This window comes from Notamacropus eugenii, chromosome 1, assembly GCF_028372415.1.
Source record: "Notamacropus eugenii isolate mMacEug1 chromosome 1, mMacEug1.pri_v2, whole genome shotgun sequence".
NCBI classification, from domain to species: domain Eukaryota; kingdom Metazoa; phylum Chordata; class Mammalia; order Diprotodontia; family Macropodidae; genus Notamacropus; species Notamacropus eugenii.
In genome coordinates, this window is record NC_092872.1 from 103,243,936 (window position 1) to 103,268,742 (window position 24,807).

General features: G+C 36.3%; 1 protein-coding gene across 4 annotated transcripts in view; it reads left to right on the plus strand.

Annotated features, from left to right (window-relative positions):
- CFAP95 (cilia and flagella associated protein 95) overlaps positions 1-24,807 on the plus strand; it is a 145,072-nt gene that overhangs the window by 40,747 nt on the left and 79,518 nt on the right. For 2 of the 4 annotated variants that reach the window (XM_072611315.1, XM_072611304.1), the window contains exons 2-5: positions 2,864-2,975; positions 10,815-10,933; positions 12,159-12,227; positions 18,211-18,268. In XM_072611315.1, coding sequence (XP_072467416.1) covers positions 2,864-2,975; positions 10,815-10,933; positions 12,159-12,227; positions 18,211-18,268 — 358 coding nt within the window. Of the gene's footprint in view, positions 1-2,863; positions 2,976-10,814; positions 10,934-12,158; positions 12,228-18,210; positions 18,269-19,674; positions 19,905-24,807 lie in introns of those variants that run through there. The other 2 variants (XR_011967485.1, XM_072611322.1) reach the window with 2 other exon arrangements.

A 24,807-nucleotide genomic window follows, 5' to 3' on the forward strand; every position in this document is an offset into this window, starting at 1 on the left:
AGAGAACAGTAAATAGAAAGGGCAGGAAATGTTAGTTGCATAATGATGGATATGACCTAGAAATCTCAAGTATTTTGTGAAGTTCTCGGCCTTATAACTCTTAGTTTCTTAATCACTTCATACAGATGTTGCTGTCTTAATTTCTGATGACACAGATCCCTGTGTACTTAGCCAGATTCTGAATGACACTTTTAGAGCTCTGAGATGGACTTTTGGTAATTTTTTTAGTAAAGTTGAGGTAGCTTGATTTATTAAACTGATTTTTCCTTACCGGAGAAACAGCAACCACAGCAAAAAACGCATCTGATTTCTTTTTGGTATATGGTTTCCTGTTACTGTCGAGACTGAGAGATAGTGGTTGGGGAAAGCTTTGTGGGAATTTTTTAGGACAATCTATTATTCTGATGAATTCATCTTTTTGCTATTAAGAATCATACACTCATATATGTATATGTATATGTATATACATACATACATACATATATGTAGAGAGAAAGAGGAGAGAGAACTTTGATGCATTTCTACCTCTGAATTTATTTTTATCATTGAACTTAATAGAGGAAAGCTCTTTTTTGTTTAAATTGCCAATCTTGCTTCATTTTTCTGCTTTCAGAATTTAGTTCCAGGGTCCAATCTATATTACTTAGTAATTAAAATTGCATTCCAGAAATGTAATTATAATGGCTCAATTACCATATTGCAGCTGCATGGTATGAAAAAGGCTCTGGATTTGGAATTGGGAAGAGAGAGTTTAAATGTTCCAATACTACTAGTTGTATGGCCTAAGACAAATCATTGAACCTCTCAGTCTCAGTTTCCTCATCTGTAAAATGTGTAAAATGAGATTACTCCTTATACTACTTACATCATGGAGCTATTTTGAGGAAAGTACTTTTTTGTTGTTGTTATCAGTAATTTATTTAAAAAGGGGTGGAAGAATCTTGACCCAGTTGTGTTTTCTTCCCTTGTCAAAATGGGGAGGGATTTTTCGCACCACTAGAGAAGGGAAGCTATTGCCTGCCAGCTCCACGTTCAGTGCGGTGTTCAGTTTGTCCTCCTACATGTAAGATGTTCTAGAGCTTTTAGAACTTTTCAGAATACCTTAACATTTGTTACCTCACTTAATAACCATAACTCCACTATGACCTCTAGGACAAATATTATCCCAACTTCCCCATGAGATAGGTAAAACAGCTTTGTTCAGAAAATTGTTCTGTTTAGTTGTGTTAGTTTTTGGAACAACTTGTCTCCTTGCGTTGTTTACCCTTAATAATGTAGAGTGGCCAGAATGAAGGTGATCAGCCCACTTTCTTTTTTCCTGATCAGACCACTCATCTGGAATTATGATTGCATCACATTTCTGGGGAGGACATTGACAAGAGGGAACAAATTGAGAATCCTATCAACCTTAGCGTTTTGGGGGTGAAAGTTCTAGGTGTCAGATATGTGACATGGGAACATTTACATGTTCCACTCGGTTGTAAAGTCCAGATTTCAGTTAAATGCAAACCCTTAGAGCTGTTCCAGTGTGCAATGGGTGGCCTTACCAAAGTGGGAAGTTCCTTATTCGTGGAGGTCTTTAGGGGAAGGCTAGGTATATCACAAATATCATATGGAGCATGATTTAGAAGGGACTTCCTCAGCCTCCAGTCCATCTATACCCAACCTGGCCTCTACCTGAATGTTATAATGGATGCTGGATCAGATGTCCTAGTTCCCTTACAATGCTAAAAGAACCTATGAAGAAACTCAGTTATCCAGAAGTTAAGGGAAGTTAAGAAGTTAAGTTACAGTCAAGCAACTAGTTAGTCCTAGAGTCACAAATTTGATAGATGTCAGTGTCTAGAAGCAGTGGAGTTTGAAGGTGTCTGTCTCAAGCATCTCAATGCCAGAACTCCCCAGCTCAGGAGACAGCTGGGAGCTGATGGCAAACAGCCAGTGGAACATGCAGGCCAGCATCAGCTTCTCACTGGTCGTGAGATGGGGTCATCTGAAGTGAATGGACACAGGGCACCTCCTTCTCATCCGCAGTGTACTTGCCAGTCACGTCCACATCACTGATGAAGAGAGCCACATGGCCCACCTGGATGCCATCTTGCTGGCCAAAGACAATGAGAACCTGCTTGTCTGTACCTTGAGTAACGGGTCCAGTGGGTAGCTGAAGGTTTTCTCAGCTTTGACTTGAGATGCATAATTGTCCAGCTGGTAGATTAGGCTGCTGGCATTGTTCACCACATAAACACTGAACATCTCCGTTGTTCCATTCACTGCTGGTTCCAGTTTCCAGTCCTGCTCTGGTCCTAAAAGCTTTCCTTCCCTGCCCTCCTCCCAATTGCTCCACCCAGCGAGGAAAGTACTTTTTAAACATTAAAGAATTATATAAATATGAAGTATATTTTCTTCTCCTTCCTTTACCAAAGTCTTACCCCTCCACCACATCATGTCACTCTGACCTTGGGTTCTTGTAGGCTCTGCTAGAAGAGTATAAAATGCTGGCAGTTCCTCTATAGTGGGAAGTCTAAATACGGGGATGAGCTATGTGACTTTCATCTAAGGATCAGCCTAAATAACTTTGTAGAAGCTCATCACCAGGTTGGAATGGAGTAATTAATTTTTTTGGCCATAGAAAATTATGAATTACATCTGTTAAGCCATAGGATTATGATATACATCGGTGGCAGAAGTACCTTCCATTGATTAATTTTTCAAAAATATTAAGTTCTTATTTAATGAAAAAAGGCATTTTTTAAAATTAAAATAATAGAGCTACAGTATTCAATATTTTGAGTAACTTTAAGACACTTCAGAAGAAAGAGTGGTAAACAGGATTTGTCTCTTAACATATTCATCCTTTTTTCTAAAGGCATGTAGACAGAGAAGGATATCCCAAAGATTATGATTTGGATAAACTTCCTGTGGGCTCAAGAAAACTGTGTAATTCAAGTTATTGGAGGTTTGGAACAAAGGATGGCATGGTAAGTAATTTGTATTTTTTTTTAATTTTGTAAATATTTAATTATCAAGCATTTATTTTTTATCCCTTCTGAAAACAACAACAGAAATATAAAACCCTTGTAACAAATAAGTGTTGTTAACCAAAACAAACTCCCACATTGGCCATATCCAAAAAAGTTGTCTCATTTTGTATGTTAATTCATTATTTCTATACCATGAGGTGAGCAACATTCTTCATCATTGTTATTACTACTATTTGCCATAGTCCTAGAAATTCTAGCTAAATCAATAAGGCAAGAAAAAAATTGAAGAAATATTCATAGGCAAAGAATTAATTTTTAAAAATTTGTTTTGAGAATCTTCAGTGTAGAAATAAGAAGTAAGAATCTTATTATATCACAATTTATTATTCATGCATCTATACACATTGGGGATCAAATAATGGTATCCTCAAGCAGAATTACCACATAAAAGAGATGTCTTATGGAGGAAAGCCTTTGTTAACTGAAATGCTAGAGAAATGGGATATTCTGGTGAATTTAATTTTCTTACGAACTCAGAACCCTAATGGGACCAAAAAGCCATGTGATCCAAGAACCCCACAAGAAGTCTAGAACCTGACATATATCTTAGAATATCTTTAGTGCCTACTTAATGAGAAAGTTTTGTTCTGATTTTGTGGTTGTTGAGCATTCTGATAAAAATGGATAGCTGACATTCCCCTTTTAGTAAGAGTATATAGAAAGTAATGTTTCTTGGGTGATTAAATTTCATGGTGGAGGAATAAAGAAATGCAGAATTAGTGTAGAAATATAAGAGCTAGAGGCTGAAAACCAAAATAAATTAATAAAAATATGTTTAATGTGAATGTGTGTCCAGAGCCTATATCAGATTGTGCTCTGTCTTGGTGAGGGGGGAAGGAAGACAGGGGGAGAAAATTTAGAAGTGATAATTTTATGGAAGTGAATGTTGAAAACTAAAAAGAAATAAATTAATAAAAAAGAAATATAGGAGCTGGGAGAGGATGTATAATTCTTCTAAGACATATTTGGAAGTTTGTACTTCACTTATTTATTTGCTTGTTCAACTTCCATTCATTCATTCAATAGAGGAGCAACAACAGTGCCAACAATAGAAATTTCTCTTATTTCTAGGGCAAATACAAAAATGGCTGTAATTCACAACAAATCATTATGAATGCAGTCTTTGGTGACATTACCATAGTAATACTGTTGGGGATTTGGGAAATGATGACTTTTCTATATTCTGTCCTGGTTAGACCATATTTGGGCACCACATTTTAGGAAGGACATTAATAAGGTAAAGAATACCTGAAGGTGGAGGACCAGAATGGTGAAGGACCCGTAGATCATACCATAGAAGAAGTGGTTCCTCTTTAGGTGTGAGTTGAATGAGATGGACCTTTAGGTCTTGTCCAGCCCTGACACTCTATGATTCTGTGATTTTATTCTATAGGTAATGAAGGGCAGCTAAGGATTTTTGAGTAGGAGGTTATGTGAGATAAGTTCCTGATATTAAATTATTTCTTAGGATTTGCCTTTTCTTATAGAGGGAAACAACAGAATCTTAATTGAATGTTCAGACGAGATCTGGGGTAATATTGGCTTGGATGTTTCCTCCAATGATGTAGTTGGCAATCTAATTATGCCTGCCTACCCTCTATGTCTCTTGTCTTTAGGTTCCCCTTACAGGAACGATGTGCTGGCAGCCTTCTTCATTTTCTCCTGATATCATAAGGATACCACTTGTCATCTCTCACTTTTGCCATGTGACCAGCCCATCTTCTCTTCCCAGATTTCTTCTAGGAGACTCTGTAGTATTTTGGTACTTCATGTAACTTGTATAAGGTAATCCCCAAACAAGAGTCTCCGGAGCCTCTCACCCTTTACAGGGAATCCAACTTGAACTTTGTGCTGGGTTTCTTCCACTTTTGTATAGCATGTCTATATATCATATGTCTTGCTTGATGCTTATGATCAAAAGATTATTGAAAAAGGCTATCTCGTTATTGTCTTTCAAGAAAGTTTGAATTATTTTGAGGTATGGATGGCAAAAACTTTGTTGGAAGAAAAACTCTAAGGAAACATTTTGCTCCACTGAATCAAATAGTTTTTCATAATCCACAAAGAATAAGCATCATAGGACCCACATGTCTTCTGCAACTTTCAGTCAGCTGAAAGATAGTAAAGATGTGGTGGTCCATGATAGGATATCACTTAAGACATTCTTTCTCTTCTCTACTAATGCCCTTATCAAGGATACTCTTAATGTGTCTATAGATGAGTCTCATGAAAATTTTGTATAGATAAGAGAGTAGGCATATAGGTCAGTAGCTGTTGATATTTTCTTGGATGCTGATGAAAAATTATTAAGAGAGTCCAAAATTTTTTCCATGCCTTTGGTGTCTTTCCCTCCTTCTGTATTCTCTGTCCTCCTTCCATTTAATACCTCCCAACCTCCTGTCTAGCCTCCAACTACAGGAAGTTAGATTGATAACCTCTGCCATGGCCTTGATTGCTCTGGGAAAAGAAATCTCATAGATAGTGTTAGACACAGAGTTAGGATGACCTGAGTTTGAATCTTGTCTCAGACATTAGTTTATGACCTTAGACAAGTCATTTAGCTTCTGTCAACCTCAGTGTCCTCATTTGTAAAAAGGAGATAATTGTAGCTACTGTAGTCTAGGGTTGTTATAAGACATATACTAGAAGAATAAGTTAGTTAACTTTTATATGCATGTTTCCTCATCTGTAAAATTGCCTCGATGGCATCTAAGGTCCCTTCCATGACTGTGATCTACAATGAATAAATATTTATTTTAATAGGTATAGTTTTCCATAATTGCAAAATACCACTTTGACCACTGTAATCCCAAACCTGTATATCTTCCAGTATAAGATGATCTTAAATGCATTATATAAGTTTGTTATTTAAAGCAGAAGTGATCTAAAAGAAAAAAAATCAGTAGCCTTGTGAATTTAAAAAGCAATTTAATTCAAAAAAATTTTTTGAGAGATTTGTTTTTTAATCTGTACTTGTTATTTCACTGATATTGGGAACTCCCAGAATGGAAACTTTTTCCACTGATGTGCACATGCACATGTATGCATGTACACACACAAGCACACACACACACACATGCACACACACATACACACAATTTCCCCTTTTATTCCTTAAATACCCATGACTCCAAGGATTGAGTTTACATGGAACAAGTTCAGTCTTGGCAATGTTCTCCCAAACCATATTTCTTTTGATTTGACTGGGTTGACAAGTCTTCTAGACCCAGAAAATATTTTTTAATCTTCTCGTCAAAGTGCCAATGGGCTTGTCCACACTTCATAGGAAGATATTTTTGTTGTTGAGTCATTTAATTTGTGTCCAACCCATTTGGAATTTTCTTGGCAAAGATGCTGGAGTGGTTTGCCATTTCTTTCTCTAGCTTATTTTACAGATGATTAAATTGAGACAAACAGGGTCAAGTGACTTGCTCAGGTTCACACATCTAGTAAATGTCTGAGGTCAGATGTGTACTCAGGAAGATTAGTTTTCTGACCACTGCACCACCTAGCTGCCCTAGGAGAATATAATCAAAGCCTAAAACAATATGTCCCTTCTCTTTTCCCTCTATCAAAGATCCCTCTACTTAGTTTTACTGAGTCAAACTTTTTAAAGCCTTCCTGCCCCTTCCACAGTGATTTGTTTAAGGAGTACCCCATCCTTCCCAGGTTTTTATCCACTTAGCCTTCATCAGTGCCTACATGCAAGATAAAATAATCTCTCCCTTTTCCTTCTTACTCACTCTTCCCCACCCACTGCCCCTCCCAAAGTTATTTGCTTCATTTTGATTTCCTTTATTGGGTTTTGCACAAAAACTCCTAATCACTGTTTTTCTTTATCTCTTAAGAGAAAAGACAATTTTGCTCCATACAGAATGTAAATTCTTCAAGTTTCCTATTTATTCATTATTTTAAAAATGTCACCTTGTTAAAAAGACGCTTTGTGCCAGTTTATATTTATGTAGCTTAGTGAATCAAGTTCAGATTTCTCCTTACTGGCATCCTATGTATTTTCTCTGGTTGTAGAGGTTTGTCTGTTCTATGGAAAAATTTCTCCTATCAGTTCCTCATCCCATCAATTCCCAAATGCCTAGATTTTTTTCTTTTCAGTACTTTTTGAGGTTCAAACTTATCCCATATTTATCCTTCTTGCTATGTCTTCCAAATATGTTCTTTTGCACTGTATATCTCTTAGTTGTTTTTTTCAAGTATACCACTTGGTTTGCTCTTCAATTTGATTTTTATTTTCTGTTGACCTTTCACCAGTTTTCTTGGTTTTATTATTTACCACTTTCATAGGTGTTTTTAGACCTTGGAGGGTGTTATGCAGATTAGTTATTGCTTGTCTTTTGGTATTTAAAAAAAACTGCTTTCAAGTCCTGCTTTAATTTATTTAATGTGCTTTGATTTCTCCATGGAAAGTTCTTCCAACCTGACCATTAATTGTTCAGTTTGGGTTTTACTGCAGAAGTTCTTTATTGAGTTGTAGATTTTCTTTTTTTCTCCTCATTTTTCTATTCTGGGATAGAAACAGTGAAAATTGCCTTAGAGTGAGCTGAAGATGCTCTTCTAGGAGGAAATCTTTTGTCTGATTCAGGAATGAGGGACAGGATATACTTTCTGTATGGTCTGGTACTAACTAGGAAAGGGAGGAGGGAGCATAGGGAATCTCAGACATTTTTGGAAAAGAATTGTCAATGCTTTTTAGTCATTTCAAGTAAATTTACCCATAAATTGAACTCTCTCCTATGATAAAGAAAAACATATGAGCAAAAATATTCAAGATGTTTTCTGCATTTGACAAGATAGGCACTATTTTGCTACAGTTTTCTCCCAATTTTCTATCATGAGAGAGGAGAGATATATTTAATTTTTGTTCTCTTGGATCTTTATTGGTTTTACTTTTACTCAGAGTTTGAATTCCTCTTTGTGACTTTTTCATTTACTATGTTGCATTATGTATATTTTCTTCTTGGTTCTATTTATTTGTTTCACAATCAGTTCACATAAATCTTCCCATGTTTCTCTGAATTTTTCATATTTGTCATTGCTTTTGCACAATAATATTTCTTTACATTCATCATCACAGTAGAAAGATCATTGGCTTTAGGGAGTCAAGGGACCTGGCTCTGGTGCTTCTTGTTTATCGAACCCTAGACAGGACACTTAACCACCTTTGACCTCAGTTTCCTCATATGTAAATTGAAAACTTTGAACTAGGGGACCTCTGAGGTCCCTTGCAGCTCTAGATCTATGATCCTATTTGTCTCTGGATGTATAACAGTATTTAAAGATCATTCCTCAATTCATGAGCCCCTACTTTGTCTCCAGTTCTTTGCTATCACAAAGTGCTGCTTCAATCTTTGTTTCTATCTTTTACTTCTGTGGGGAATATTCATAGTAAGATTTCTGAATCAAAGAATATGAATGATTCAATCACTTTTGTCACATAATTTGAAACTGAAAATCCAGAAATTCTGGGTCATTTCACAGCTCTTTCAGCATTGTGGTTATCTTAACTACAGTACTTCCATTGATTGTTATCTTGTGTTATCACTGTTAATTATTATGGTGTAAGACAAAACCTCAAACATGTTTTATTTGTATTTGCCTTACAGTTAACAATTTGGAGTGTGTTTTCATGGGGTCCTTTATAGTTTGGAATTCTTTTGAGAATTTGGACTGTTTCCCTAAAGATGGCTCTTAGCATATATATTTTTGTCAGTGTTTTGATTATTTCTCTTCATCTTTTGGGGTCAATAAAAATAATAGCAGCTAATGTATCACATTTATATATCACTTTAAGATTTGCAAAGCACTTTGCAAATATTAATTCTCATTTGATCCTTACAACAACCCTGGGAAGTAGGTGCTGCTATTATCTCCTCTTTACACCTGAAGATGACAGAGGTTATGTGGTTTGTCCAGGGTAATACTAGTAAGTGTCTGAAGTTGTATTTGAACTCAGGTCTGCCTAATTTTAGATCCAATCCCATATCTACTGTTTCACCTAGATGTCTCTAGACATTACTGGGGAGGTAGGTTTTTTTTTTAGGATATAGAGAATGGACTGGGATGGAACCAAATAAAGAATGGCTTGAGTCTCTTCATATCACCAAGGAATGCAGGTTTGGGTCACAGGTTAGGTCTTAGCCCTCTACTCCTGGACTGTGGAACTTCCCTTATCTCTTCTGAATTTTCTTTAGTGTCTTGTCTCTGCCTGTCTTTCCTCTTTTTTTTTTTTTTTTTTAATGCTTTCCAATTACAGTTCTAGAGCTGTCATATATTCTGTATCTTATTAAGTCACTCTGGAGAGTCTTGAAATGGATCCATTTTCAATTAAGGGATTTTTATTCTTTCTGAGGACCACACTTCATTTCTTTACAACATAATGTTTATTTCTCATGTTGGAAATTTTTTTTGACTTAATTATTTCTTCGGGCTGACTTATTTTCTCTGAGATAATTTTCCTTGTGAGTATTTTTTAAAAATAGGATATGGTTGTTCTTTTATTTTGTTTGAGGGCATCTGGTTCCTCCTCACTGAAGAGGACTTTTCAAGAAAGGAATGGGATTTTTCTGAAATATGATTCCTATGATAGATGACAAATACTTTTAGATACTGTGTTTTTATCAGAAGATATCTATTACTATTGCTGCCATTTGATGGTGATTGACCAAAATGAAATCCATTTTATCTTGACTTGTCTGCATTTTGTTTATGTTTGTTTCTTCCTTTTCAACATAACTTGACCAAATAGTTTGTTAATGATGAGTATCAACATGAACCTGACTTTAATTTGTGGACCAGTCTGCCATCTTAAAATGCTAGCTGCTAAATTTTTTTCAAGAGGGTGTTTTCTTATTTGAGAAGACAATGAACAGCCCAATATCATATCCCCTAATTCTAGGATAAAAGCTCAGATAGTCAGTGTCTGGGCAACTAGAGTTAAAAGTGGCCAGATAAGAGACTGAGAGGAAGGATCAGAAAGTCTAGACTTCAGGAAGTCTCAGACCTATGGGAGCCAAAGTTCAAAGGAACCTCATGGTTCCAATCTCCAGAACTGAATACAAAGAACCAGGATGCAAGAGAATGGTGCCATAGAACCAAGGGCAGAATCCAAAAGAATGCCTTGGGCGGTAGAGGCATAAATGCTGTGTGTTGCCTGGCTTTGAGTAAATGGGAGGCTTTTATAATTCAACTGTGAATGCTGTCTCCACCTTTTCCTATGGTTTGGGGCTCCAAGCACTTAAATAAGTGGATATTTTCCATTTTTAGTTAGAAACATGGACAATACTAGGCATACAGGTATTCATCCAATGGTTCAGGACTCAGGACTCTATCTCATTCTTAGATTGGGGTAGATGATTTGCCCTTGGAGATGGAGGGGAAGGCTCTCCATTCCATACATGTGTACCTCAGGATCACAGTCTTCTAGGATCTCTTATGGGGGCCAATGTGGAGCTCTAAAGGTCATCTGTTTCAACATTGCTATTTCATAGAGAAATGAGATAAAAATGAATGAATGGAATTTACTTTCCCCTTGAGAAAAGAAAAAGGGAAACAAAACAGGCAAAAGAAATGATTGTTTTTTTCATTGTTATTAAAAATAAATTTAGTTTTCCCTTTTTTTCAGCCACACATTGGATCTAAATTAAGTAATTTGGGGGGGGGGTGTCAGAGGATATTTGCTAATCGTTATAAAGAAATCAGTGTAGTGTATACTTTAATAGAAATGTTTACTGACCTTTTCGCTGTGTCCTCCTATTTTTCCAGCCTTGGAAATCAGAAGCACATGAACAGATGGAGAAACCTTATGTAAACAAAGAATTTGTGGAAAGACGTAGTTTACCCATGCTGAATAATGACACATTTGACTCAGGAATTATTGAACGGTATTCTTAATATTTGTATTTATTTGTATTTAAGCCTGAACCTTAAAAGTAGGACTTGTTCACGGGGTTAGTAAAGTTGTGCTCAGGTCTTTTTCTTTTGTACACACCTGTGATTTCAGTAGTGTAAGGAACTTCCTGTGTGAAAATTCCTCCATAAATGAGGATCAGCAGTTTATAGTTTCATGGAGTTGCTTCTGGTAGGCCTTAAATAATAATATCCCCTAAGACTCGCTGTGATTGAACAACTAACTACTCGCCCTCACTTTAACCTGGTGATGAATCTTTGTCAATTTAGCTTGACTAGTCAGTCCTTGGACAACAGGTTCAATTCATAACCAGCCCGTAATCTTTAACCCTTGAGGCCTGCTGTGTTGGCATGGTTTTCAAGACCTTGGAGTTATGTCCCAACCATAATGAAACATCAGAAGAGTATTTTTGAGTGAAAATGAAACAGGAAATATTGAAAAATATGAAAATTATGTTCTTGCCATATAATATGTAAATATCGCACTAAATTGCATGATATCTTAATAAGAACAATAAAAGGATCAAGCATATATTGAGTGTCTACTGGGTATAGAGCATTATATGTTTGTAGAGGGAAAATATATTTAGTGAAGATAAGAACTTCTCCTTCATGCACTTCATAGTTTACTAGGCAGACACAGCACACAAATAATTATAATACACAATAACGTATAACAAGCATATTCTAGACGAGGGGATGGATATGTGAAGTGTTATGCAGTCAGAATCAATAGAACTTAGTAAACTTTTTGGGTAGGAAAGTATTTTCTTCTCTGTTGTTATTCAGTCATTTCAGTCATGTCTGACTCTTTGTGACTCCATTTAGGGTTTTCTTGGTAAAGACACTAGTGGGGTTTTCTTGGTAAAGACACTAGTGGGGTTTGCCTTTTTCCTCTCCAGCTCATTTTACAGAGAAGGAACTGAGGCAAAAGAGGTTAAGTGACTTGTCCAAAGTCACAGAGATAGTAAGTGTCTGAGGTCAGATTTGAACTCAGGTCATCCCAACTCCGAACCCTATTCTCTATCCACTATGCCATGTAGTTGCCCCATTTTCCTTTCTAGAAAGGTATGCCATTTTCTTCAATATAGTCATTTAAAAAACAATTATTAAATTCTCTTTCAAATGAGATTTTTATGTTTTGATATTTTAAAAGTGGCAGTCTAACTTGTTTTCTGGAAATTGTCCTCTTGTTTTTAGGGACACTGGATTGCCCAGCAGAGGTTTTGGAGCTGCCTTTTCTCGACACCCACCAGATCATGATAAAATGTTAGTAATTTACTAAAAATGTCAGTAATATCACCAATAATATCATATAATGAATCAGGGAAATTTGATTTCCTGAAGTAAGTACAATGGATCAGAGAATGAAAAAGATTCTCTAGTACCCTTTGTTATACTTGCCAGTCTTATGTTCTTTAATATAAGGTTATTTTGCCCATTAATAAGTATGACACATTCCAATGTAGTTAATATTACATGACAATTACTATATAATATTACATTGATTAAATTAATATGCTTTTCCCTGTTTCTTGAAGGAAAAAAATTGTGAAAATCATGTATCTTTGGTAACTAAAGGTGTTTCGAGGCAATCTGATTTAGTGAGTGTAATCCCAAATGAAGTTTAAAAAAAAATCCACAATGATATCAGTGATGTAGAAGAAAATGAAGGACATCAAAAACTAAGGCACCCAGAGCAGCCAGTGCATTATGAAGGAACTTCATAAACATGCATTATTAAGCTAAAGATTTTACTTCAAGGGCAGTAGGGTTCTGTGAGCTATGCAATAATATAGACTTGATCTGACTGAGACCTTATCTGATAATACTGAGTTATCAGTAACAAGTCACTTAATCTCTGCTTAGTTTCTTTATCTGTAAAAGGAAGGTAGCAATGACCTGTGCTGACTCACAAGGCTGTTGTGATTAAAACATTTTTTTAAGTACTGTATAGGATTTGTTCTGTAAAATTTAGACTCAGCCAAAAGGCTGCACTCAAGGACCTAGAAGGCCACATGTGGTCTTGAGGCTGCAAGTTCCTCAGCCTTGTTAGATATATTATAATCCAATGCTGGGGATGTGGATAGTAGGGATTATAGCCTCATTAGGTCTGTTGAGGCCCTGGTACAGTCTCCATAAGTATGTTGTCATTGTTGTTCAGTTATTTCAGCTGCATTTGACTCTTCATGACTCCATTTGGGATTTTCTTGGCAAAGATACTGGAACAGTTTGTCATTTCCTTCTCTAACTCAATTTACAGATGAGGAAACTAAAGCAAACAGGGTTAAGTGTCTTGCCCAGGGTCACACAACTAGTAAGTGTCTGAGGCAGGATTTGAACTCTTGAAGATGAGTCTATCTGATTCCAAGTCCAATGCTCTATCCATTACACCACCTAGCTGCCCTTCCATAAATATACCTATCTTAATATAGTTAATATTACATGACTTATTACATAATGATACATTGACTAAATTAATCTATTTTTAGGTACAGTTTTGATTGTGGCATTCATAGCCCAAATAAACCAAATCCAATCACCAACAGACAATTGATGCCTGCAGATATGAGCTAAAACCATACCAATTTATCTCTAGTTAATATTCTATAGACCACAGATGATCTAGGATTATTTCATTCCTCCATTTGATATCCTATAGGCAGAAGAGGATTAATTGAATGAATTGGGGGTGTTTATTAAGGAGAATAAGAATCTTTCTAGAGAAAGGTTGGCTGTCTTCAAATATTTGAAGGCTTATGGCTTAGGATTAACTTTGTTCTGTTTGACCTCAGAGGGGAGGACCAGGAGAAAAGAGTAGACATTGTCAAATGGCAAATTGATGTTTCATGTCAAGGAGGGAAAATAACCTCCTAAACATGGGAGATCCTTAAAGGTAGAATGGACCGTTTCTAAGAAGAATCAAAATGACTACTTCTTAGGGATATTACAGTGAGTATAGGTTGAACTAGATGGCCTATGAAGTCCTTTTCATCTCTGAAATTCTGTGATTCTGGCTGTGACTCTAGTGCAAAAATACTTCACAGGTAGTGGGTGATTGGTGTGGTTAATTTTTATATTTGACATAACCATTGAAAGCACATAGTTATAAAAGTCGTTCCTAATTCTACCTTGTTGGATGAACGTAAGAATATATGGTCCATTAGGAAATAAGACTTCATTAATTTACGTGGTGGGTTAGAACCATTTGTTTATTTAATTTGATTCATGCATGTAAACAAGATATTAAAGACATAAACACTCTGTTTTAGTCGGAATATATATATAAGCATGTTTTTTGGAAAACTGAAATATGCTATTTTTGAATGTTCTCTCTTCAATATCAACTATTCTTTTGCCTCTTACCAACTGTACAGCAGCTAAAACTAAATGTCACCAGGAAAAAGGCAATGAATAAAAATGAATTTGTTCAATAGACCAGAATGATGTGTTTCCAGTTGGGCTGGAAAATTATAATTATAATGTGACCATAATCCTCATGTGAACTTTTTTGATGCAACAATATAAATTTATAACTTTGTCATAATGGAGACCTTTATCAGAGGATATTTAACTTAAATTTCAAGATCCATCTAATTAATTATAATTACATTTGGTAATTTGTTTCATTTTCTCTGTACTATATAACCTTGGACCTACTCAATTTTGGACTATTTCTATGAAGACAGTGCTTCTTTTCCTTATAAATAGGTTTCAAAAATTCATAGAGGGAAAAAAATCTTAATGAAAAACTTTTGTAATCAGAGACCTGGGTTTGTTGGCTGCATTTGAGCCACGCATTCATGATTCACTTTAAAGTGGTAATTCTTGTCACTTATCTGAAAGAGAAATAGTTTGATACCTAGAGCTTTTTACAGTTTTACAGACAGCTTTCACAGACGCCTTTAGTTCATTCTATAGTCGGAAGAATTCACCTGAATTGTTATAATAAATGACTGTTTATCTAGAACTGATCCTTATATGATATACTGCCTGTCTTGCTCTCTTTTCTCTGGACACAGCCCAGTTGTGGGAACACACTACTTCAGATGTGATCCAACCAGGACGGAATATAGAGGACAGTCACTGTGCAGCCTACATGCTATACAGACTATGATCATATAATCCTTCAACACTCTGTTACGCTATTGACTCATTGAGCCGACAGTCTGGATCTTTTTCAAATAACCCTAATCCAAGTATATTTATTCCATGCTGTACTTGTACAGGAAGTATGCAAGAACTCAAGAATAGGACATTACATTAAATTTCATTCTATTAGATTTGGCTCATTATTCTAGTCTGTTGAGAACTTTTTGTACACTGCCTTCTCATCCAGCATTTTGCCTTTGGGTCATTTGCATATCTGAAATTTATATCATTTTTGCCTTCATCCAAATATGCATTTATAATACCTCTGTTGAGTCATGAAAAAAATACTGAACCAATTCCAGAAATGTTTTGTAAACAATGGCACCTTTTCCATTTCAAAGAAATGGATGCCAAGAAATAAAAAAAATGCCATTATTATTCCCATTACTATTTCCTCAAACATATGGTTTGAGTGTAGCGATACACTGAGTTTCTAGTCAAGGCTGAAGCTCAACATTAAAATCAGGAGAGGAAGAAATTGAGTTACTCACTTTTCAGAATTTCGTTGAAAACTTCAGACACCCCATCTGAGACTTACCTCTAAGTTTAATATGTATCTATAAGTAAGAGTAACATGACTTTATCTTTAGGTTTCTTCATTTAACTGGTTCTGAATAGCACTAACTCTAATATTATCCAGCCTACATCTTGCCATCTCCATAAAGATAGCATGAAACACTGGTAAATGCTAAAATTGTAGCTTATGTGTTTGCATTTCCTCTGTCTCTAAGTCTAGTTGTTTTGTTCACAAAGGAAACTAGCTTAATTTGGAAGAAACCATGCTGACTCCCAGTGACCCTTTGCTTTGCTCTCTAAAAGCTTGTGTAGCTTTCCTCTAATAATATATTCTAGAACTTTATCAGAATTTTAAGTCAAGCTCAGTGGCTTAGACCTTTATGTATTTTTTACCTTTCTTGAAAACTAAGATGTTTTCCCATTTCTAACTTTGCCATAATTTTTCAAGGATCACTGAAAGTGGCTCATCAATCAATTACTTTAGTAACCTGGGATGTAATGCTTCCTGGAGCAGTACCTTGAATTTGCCTTGGGCAGCTAGATTCTCTCTTGTGACCTCTTCACTTACTTTTTTACAGCTTCCTGACAATAATTTTTATTCTATCTTTTCTAATCTACAGATAATTTTCTTTAGGAAATTACAAAAAAACAAAAATAAAAGTTGAGTAGTTCTGCCTCCTCACCATAATCTGTTTTTATCATTTCTCTATCCAGATCAGGGGAATCATAGAACCTAAAAGCTAGAAAGGACCTCAAAGACACCAGTCCTATTACCTTTTTTTTTAAAGCCTTCTTTGCTGCAACGTAGCCCCTCCTCTCCAGAATCTCCTTTTGGTGAAGATTTATCACCAGCTTAAGTGGATTCTGAGCTTTATTACCTTTATCTGCAAATATTTACCCTTTCTTCCATCTTCAGTGATGATGATGATAGACAAAATGACACACGGAACACTTTAAGGTTTTCCGATGGCATTCCTCACATTTCTCTGAAGATAAATAATGCAGGTTTTATTATTTTCATATTATAGATGAATAGACTGAGGTTCTGGGGGGTTAAGGAACCTGCCCATAGTCACACAGATAGTAAACATCTGATGAAGAATTTGTTACCTCATTAAAGTTTAAGTTGGTCTTTGAGTTCCTTATATATTCATATTCATCTGTTTAGATGGTATCCTGTTCTCTTCCTCGTTGCTATCATTGATGTTTGTAATTTTAGAATGTCATTCTTAAGAGCTTCCCATCTCTCTTGGGATGAAATCCCCCATACATTTTATGTCATGAATTGCATCAGAAAATACTTATGATAATGTGCTTATGATATTGAGGGGACTATTTTTATAAGGATAAGAATTTTCCAGAACTGAAAATTTTTATGTCATTGCCTTTTTAATATCATAGAGTATATCTATTTGGCATTTATAGCTCAAATATCACCAAAGCACCTATGCTTCCCATCAATCAATCTTTCCAATAGTTTGAAGAGATCATTAACCATGATGAAGGTTCATTTGGCCCCCACACTTTTGTTATTTCTTACCCTGTTACTGTACTGCAGCGACTGCTTAGGAGTGAAAAGAACACTAGAATTGACTTGGTGAAATCTCTGTTTAAATCTCAACTCAACCTGTAACTAGTTATGTGGACATAGGTAAATCACAACCCTCCTGAGTCTCAGTTTTCTTTTCTTTAAAATGGCAGTAATATTATTTGTAATAACTACCTCACAAGGCTGTCATAAGGATCCCATGAGATCATATACGGAGAGCACTATTTTCCATAGATGTTAGCTACTGGGTACAGACATCAGTATGAGTTTACATTTGCAGAACAATTCAGATTATTCAGAGTTCTTCCATGTGCATTCTTTTCTCATCCTCACAATTGTAAAAGGGAAATAAAGCAGATGCTATTTTCCTCATGTTAACATATAAAGAAACTGAGGCACAGATACAGATACCAGCTCCTTTTATCAAAAGTATTGAAGTATCACATGGGTACAGATAATTTATTAAACCAATTAACTGTCAAGTATTAGAGAGTGAATCCTGAATGAGTGAGATATGGGATAGATAAGTTTTAATGGAGGAAAAAGTGTCAAAACCTGGAGATGAATGGCATTTAAACTTTTGAGGCAGCAAGGGATAGCATGAGAATGGTGTAAGAAATATAGTGGGTATTTATTAAGTTCCTGTTTGGTTGAATGATAATAAGGGCTTTCTTACAGAGGTAGGTTAAATTCTGTACCATAGGGGGATATTATTGGGGAGATGGAAATGGAGATCAATTTTTGCCTATTTCACAGTTTTGTTCAGTGTCAGCCTTTGGTGATGCTGATGCTGCTACTGCTGGTGAGATACAATGTGAACCTTTGGTGATACTGCTGTGGTTAGGAAACTCATACTGAGAAAATTCTCTCAACCAACGCAGATCAACTATCATTCTTTGACTTAACAATCTTAGAGAGATCTGGAACAGTCATAGTTTAATGGACTTATCCCAAAGTGACCTTAAAACAAACAGGAAAAAAATCCATTTTTTGTTTATTGCATCTTTTTCACAAATATTGGTTTATCCTTTGTAGGGAATATATGTCAACATATCGTGAAGACTATGTTCCTCCCTATGATTACAGGAAAGTTGTAAGTATGAGAAAAAAGAGCTCCATTAAGTGGGCTTTAAAAATATATTTAAAATACATATTCCTATCGAGACTAAATAATCAAGTGTTGAAAGTAAGAATAAACTGCTAGAAATGCTATATTTACATAGTGCTATCAGCAACATGTCTATGGAAGTTATTAATAATTTTGAGTAGTTTACAGACTGCAAGGAGGAAAAGATGTCAGTGCCTTAAATGTACCAGCCACTCTTCCTGTCTTTCTCCCTGTCTTTCTCCCTGTCTTTCTCCCTGTCTTTCTCCCTGTCTTTCTTCCTGTCTTTCTTCCTGTCTTCCTTTCTTCCTTCCTTCCTTCCTTCCTTCCTTCCTTCCTTCCTTCCTTCCTTCCTTCCTTCCTTCCTTCCTTCCTTCCTTCCTTCCTTCCTTCCTTCCTTCCTTTCTCTCTCTCTCTCTTTCTTTCTTTCTTTCTCTTTTCCTTCCTTCCTTCTTTCCTTGGAAAATAAGATCCTTTTTTAGCTTTCTTAATGTTTTTGCTTCTATAATCTGTACTGCATAAAAAGGAAAATTGCTATATGTAGTTTGGGGAAATATGGATTTTAAAGGCTATCAACACTTGAAAACTTTGTGTACTTTGTATTTTTGAAAATACATATTTTTGGAAAGGGAGTTTCAGTATTTGTTATTTCAACCTGCAATATGAGCAATGAGGCTGTTTATTCTCTTGATCTTTAAGGTATTTGACTTGTCTATGAAGTAAAGTTTATTTTATTGTAAGTTAAACTCATCCCCAGCCACCTTATCTCCCTGAATCATATTAGCTACCATGTAATGATTGGAGTGCAGCAAATCCAGTTGGTAAATGGAGAATGCACAAAGTAGTATGGAAGTCCAAAGTTTGGTTAGGCAGCTTAGGATTTAGACAGGTCACAGTTGTATTGAGGACTCAGGCAGGATTTGTTCTGATGGGCAAAAATTCAGACACATTGCTCAGACAAGAGAGAGTTCATCCAGGGATACATGAGCACCAGAGGGAGCTCCCAGTGAGTTTGTTGCTCTAACAGGGCATAAACGCGTCTGCTGCTCTTTCATCCCTGGCATTCTTTTCAAACTGATCATGTCCCTGAAAATAAACCATATAGACCATGAAAATACCGGGTCCTTAGGGAAGCCCTAAGGTCTACTTCCTTGGCTGAGAGGAGGAGGTATAGAAAGTTTGAATGGGGAAGTTTTGGAAGAGTCTCTACGGGGAGTGGGATAGGGAGTAAAAGAATTGTGTTGCTGAAGTGGGGGTCCACTTGAAGATAGATAATATAAATTTGCACTGGTTCCATTTAACAGTAAAAAAAATAGAAGTATAAGCTGCTGGAGTTCTGTCTTCTAAAAGGAACAGCTAATGATTTTGTGACCTGTCTCTTTCTTTAAATTTAGTTTTATTTTCAGTTCCAAATTATCTCCCTTCTCTTCCCCCCTCATTAAGAAAGCGAGAAAAACAAAACCCATTACAAATATGTATCATCATGAAAAACAAATTTCCGCGTTAGCCACATTAAAAAAAACAAGAAAAAGGAAGAGAAAAAGAACAAAATATATACTTTAGTCTACACTGAGTCTGGAGGTGGATAGCATGTTACACCATGAGTCCTTTGGAATTGTATTTGGTAAGAATTACTACATCTTTCAAAGTTGATTATCTTTAAAATATTGCTTTTACTGTATAAATTGTTCTCCTGGTTCTGCTCACTTCACTTTGCATTGGTTCATCCAAGTCTTCCTAGGTTTTTCTGAAATAATCTCCTTTATAATTTCTTATAGCACAATAGTATTCCATCATATTCATGTACCATAACTTGCTCAACCATTCCTCAAACTGATGGGCATCCCCTCAGTTTCCAGTTCTTTGCCACTACAAAAAGAGCTGTCATAAATGTTTTTACACATATGGGTCCTTTTCCTCTTTCTTGAATCTCTTTCATGTACAAACCTAAAAGCAGTGTTTTTGGGTGTACACGGTTTGATAGCTTTGGGGGCACAGTTCCAAATTACTTTCCAGAATGGTTGGACTAGTTCACAGCTTGTGGCCTATTTTAGTGATAACTTCATCTTTCAGAAAGTGGAGGAGGCCATGGGGGAATCATTATTTGGGATCCAATTCTGACCAGCAAAGATGAACTGGATGCTGGGTTGAAAATGAGGGAAAGTGGCAACTCAATTTCAGAACTCTGAGAGGAGTAAAAGAGAGAGACAAAGACAGAGAGAGACAGAAATACAGAGACAGAGAGACAACTTAATTTACAAAACACTATATATATGTATTATATAGATATTAGTGCCTTTGAGCCTCACATCAACCTTTTGAAGTTATTTCTATTACTATCATCATCTTATAGATGAGGAAACTGAGATTTATAAAGGTTAAATTACTTGCCTAGGGTTATACAGCAATGATCAGAAGCAGGATTCAGACCTGGAGTTTAGTGACTTTTTAAAACATATTTTAAAAATTATATTTATTTTTTTCTGAACTTAAGAAATAAAACTAGCATTTCCATAACACAGTAGAATAGAAAAAAAGATGATTATCCATGAAACTGCAAATCTATTATGTACAACTTACTATTCTTTTTAAATATATAATAAATTTATCATGTAATTTTTTTTCCTTTTCTCTTTTCCTTCTTTCATAATATGTGAATGTATAAATGCTTATAATAATATAATAATGTGTCAGGAGTGCTCAGAATGAGCTGAGGATAATGGGAAATGCTAAGTAAAATAACCAGAAAAGGCTTTTATGGGTATTTTCAAAGCAATATTGAGGAAAATAGAATAAAAAAGAATAGGTAGATGGGATGAGGATAATGGATGATGGAGAGGAGGCAGAACTATTCAGCTCTTACTTTAGCTATTTTCTCTGCCAAGTGAATGACTATTTTTTTTCTGGAAAATTTTAGAGAGTATTCTTTTTAAGATATGGGTTGGACTAAACAATCTCTGAACTCTCCTAGTTCACCTCACTCCCTCATCACCTCTGATCTGGGCTAATGCCTTCAAATTGGTGTCTCTGCCTTCAGTCTTTCCCCTCTTCCAGGCGGCCAGATTAATATTCCTAAAGAACACAGGTCTCACCATGCCTCTTTTCAGTAGCTTCCAAATTGAAGTAGCACAGAAGCAACATGATGTGCAGATTTACAGAATCTACTGCAAATGTTCCTATGGACTATTTGTGTCCAACCTGTGGTATAGCATTCTCAGCTCATACTGGTCTGAACAGCCACAGCTGGACACACTATAACTTGAACCTAACATAATTTTGGTCCTCTTTGAGAACGAAGGGTAACAACCAGCTTACAATTTCTTTTAGGATAAAGTCCCTCACAATCTGGTTCCAACCTGTTTTTCCATACTGAATTCGTGCTACTCTCCATTATGCATGCTAAGTTCTAGCCAAATCAGCTGACTCACTATATTCACTGTATACAGTGTTCCATCTCACACATTTGGTCCTTTGCTTCTCGTGCTTAGAATGCTGGTTTTTTCATCCCTGACTCCAAATCCCTAGTTCCCTTCAAATGCCACCACATGAGGCCTATTCTCCCTCTCCCATTTGTCAATACTCCTCCATGAAATCACTTTATATTTATAAATGTTTTTGCACATATGGGTCCTTTTCCTCTTTCTTGAATCTCTTTCATGTACAAACCTAAAAGCAGTGTTTTTGGGTGTACACGGTTTGATAGCTTTGGGGGCACAGTTCCAAATTACTTTCCAGAATGGTTGGACTAGTTCACAGCTTGTGGCCTATTTTAGTGATAACTTCATCTTTCAGAAAGTGGAGGAGGCCATGGAGGAATCATTATTTGGGATCCAATTCTGACCAGCAAAGATGAACTGGATGCTGGGTTGAAAATGAAGGAATTCTTTCCCCCCAGAATGTAAAATCCTGGGAAACAGGTGCCATTTCATTCTTGTTTTTATATTCTCAACACCTAGGACAGCATCTAGCACATAGTAGAAACTTAATAAATGCCTATTGAAATGAAGTCCACCTCTGAGATAGATAACCTGTGAGCACAGATTTGCTAATTCTTTTTTTAGCCTGCATCAACAAATGTAGTATGTAAAGTAATTTAGAGTAGCACACTAATTATGTAGACATGAATATGTATGGGAAAATGAGCCTATCCTTTCCTTTCATCTACTTGCCCAGTTCTACTCTGAGGGTTCTCTACATAGTACATAGACTACTAGAAACCAATCTTTTTCTTAGAGTTTTTAATACCAGTAGTCTTAGTTGTTAGCAATGGAGCATGAGAAAAAGATCTGTGGGCTAGGATTGCACATCAAAGATGTATGTCAAGGTTTCTGTCCATTCCTAGTAGGAAGATAACAGTTATTTATGTCTGTCTTCTAATGCTGCATTTAAAATTGTTGGGGTACCCTTGTCAAGTCATTTCCACCTTGTTAGAATTACAGTTGTGTGTGTGGGGGTGCAATAGTAGGCAGATATTAAGTAAGTCTCAGGGAAGCTTGCTATAGCTCATTTGTGATAATCCTATTCTTTCCTCAGTGATGTTGGGTTGAGCTAGCTGTTGTACACCCATAGAAGACAGACAGAAATGACACAAGAGAATTGACTCTCCCTATCCCCCTCCAATCCCAATATTTTGTACATTTTCATGGTTAAGCCTGATACTGCTTGGGAACCAGGATGCAGGATGCATCTGGGAAGGGGGAATGAGGTACAATGCAGATACAGCCTTAGATAAGTCTATCTAATTCATCAAAATTGAGCTTAGTCCTTGTTATAAGGGCAATTATCAGGGCAGTAGGCATCTTTATGACAGATTGTGATGTCAACCGAATTAGTCCAGCGTGATTTCTGAATGCCACCACCACACCATCTCTCACAAAAACTATTTTCTTTCCTGCCTCGTGAGATTCAGCAATATTATTCAATTCATATCAATTAACAGATATAAAGTGCCTACTGTGTATCAGGCACTGTGCTTACTGCTTGGATACCAAGAAAAAGAAATGAGACAGTGCTCAAGGATTGCCCTCAAGGATCTTAGGTTCTTTTATCTTTTCTCTCCTTTGTTCCTGCCCGGTGGGGAAAAGACTAGGTATCAGTTGCATGTCATTGCCTCTTCTGAAGGGTTATTCATCCCTTTTCTAGGCTCTGCCTGTCTTTTTGGCAGATAAAAAGGAGTCCAAGTGTCAGAGTCTCTTCTATTACAACCCCTGCTCTGGGGTAAGAAAGTGGATTATGGAGAAAGAACAATCTTCTGAGGATAAGAGGGCAACATTTTTCTTCTGCCCTTTGTTGAAGCAGTAAGCTCACTGGGATCTATTAAGAAGACTTTTTAAATTTTATATTTCCATTATTTAACAAAGAGCCTCCTCCCATCTTTTACTTATGTTCTAAGAGTCTCGTGAACTTAGCATCTTTTATTTTTAGCGGTGGTTTTATCTTGGCAGATCAGACCCAGAAGTTCACAGTCTTATGGGTCTGCTGAAAGCAAGAGGGTAATTTATTAAGCATACAGAATTAAATCATACATTAATCACATAAGGGAAATTTTAGCTCAAAGACAAATACGCAAATCATTGTTCATCAAAATAACAATTAGTTCAATTACAGAACTACTTTGCATAGGGAGCTTAGCTTTAACAACTTCTGACAGTGACTCAGGACCCAGAAAGGAGAAAAAACAGGGTTAAGGTTCATGAGTAGGAGAAGATATATGTGCACAAGTATGATATTGAGAATGGAAATCTCCCTCATTACTTTGTAAGTTCCCTGAGGACAAGGACAGTTTGCCTTTTGCTAAATCTCCCCTTATGTAGTAGGTGCTTAATAAATTCTTGTTGCCTAGGAAGAGAGGTCACCAGGTTCAGAAATGACCTCTGATAAAATAGAGTAGAGCCCTAAACATACCTTTCTGGGGTCCTTTTGGGCAATTCTTACTGCACAACCTTGAAGTATCTTAGGCAGAAGAAATGAAAGAAGCTTTGAAGCTCCTAGCACTCAGAAAGAATAAGAATTGTAGAGAGTAGGGAAGGGGAGAGAGAACAAATGACCTCTATAGTGTTCTCCAGCCAGACCAAAAAACCCCACAAAGTCACCCCTATCATGTGCATTTTTCAAACTATCAAAATACGTGGATATTTTTGGTTCTCCATTCTTTCCTACGATTGGATTGTATAGCAATGTTCTTTGTCTTCCATAGCTACTAATAGTAATTGTTTCTCTTTTACCCAGGAACCCTGAGGGTCTTCCCCTTCCATTTCAATTTTTTTTTTTTTGATTAAAGGGGCTATCCCTTGAGTAACTTAAAGAAGCCTATTCATTGACTGGGTGTATCTCACTCAAAGTGAAAATGTGATAAGACTTTAGCCTGAAAGGGCCAGGGTCTCCCATTGCATCCTGGACCATCTCCAGTCCTCCTGATGAATATCTGGCCACTGGACCCAGATGGCTCAGGAGGAGAAACTGAGGTTGGTGACCTTGCACAGCCCTCCCTCACTCAAATCAAAGTCAACTGTAAGTCATGTCATCAT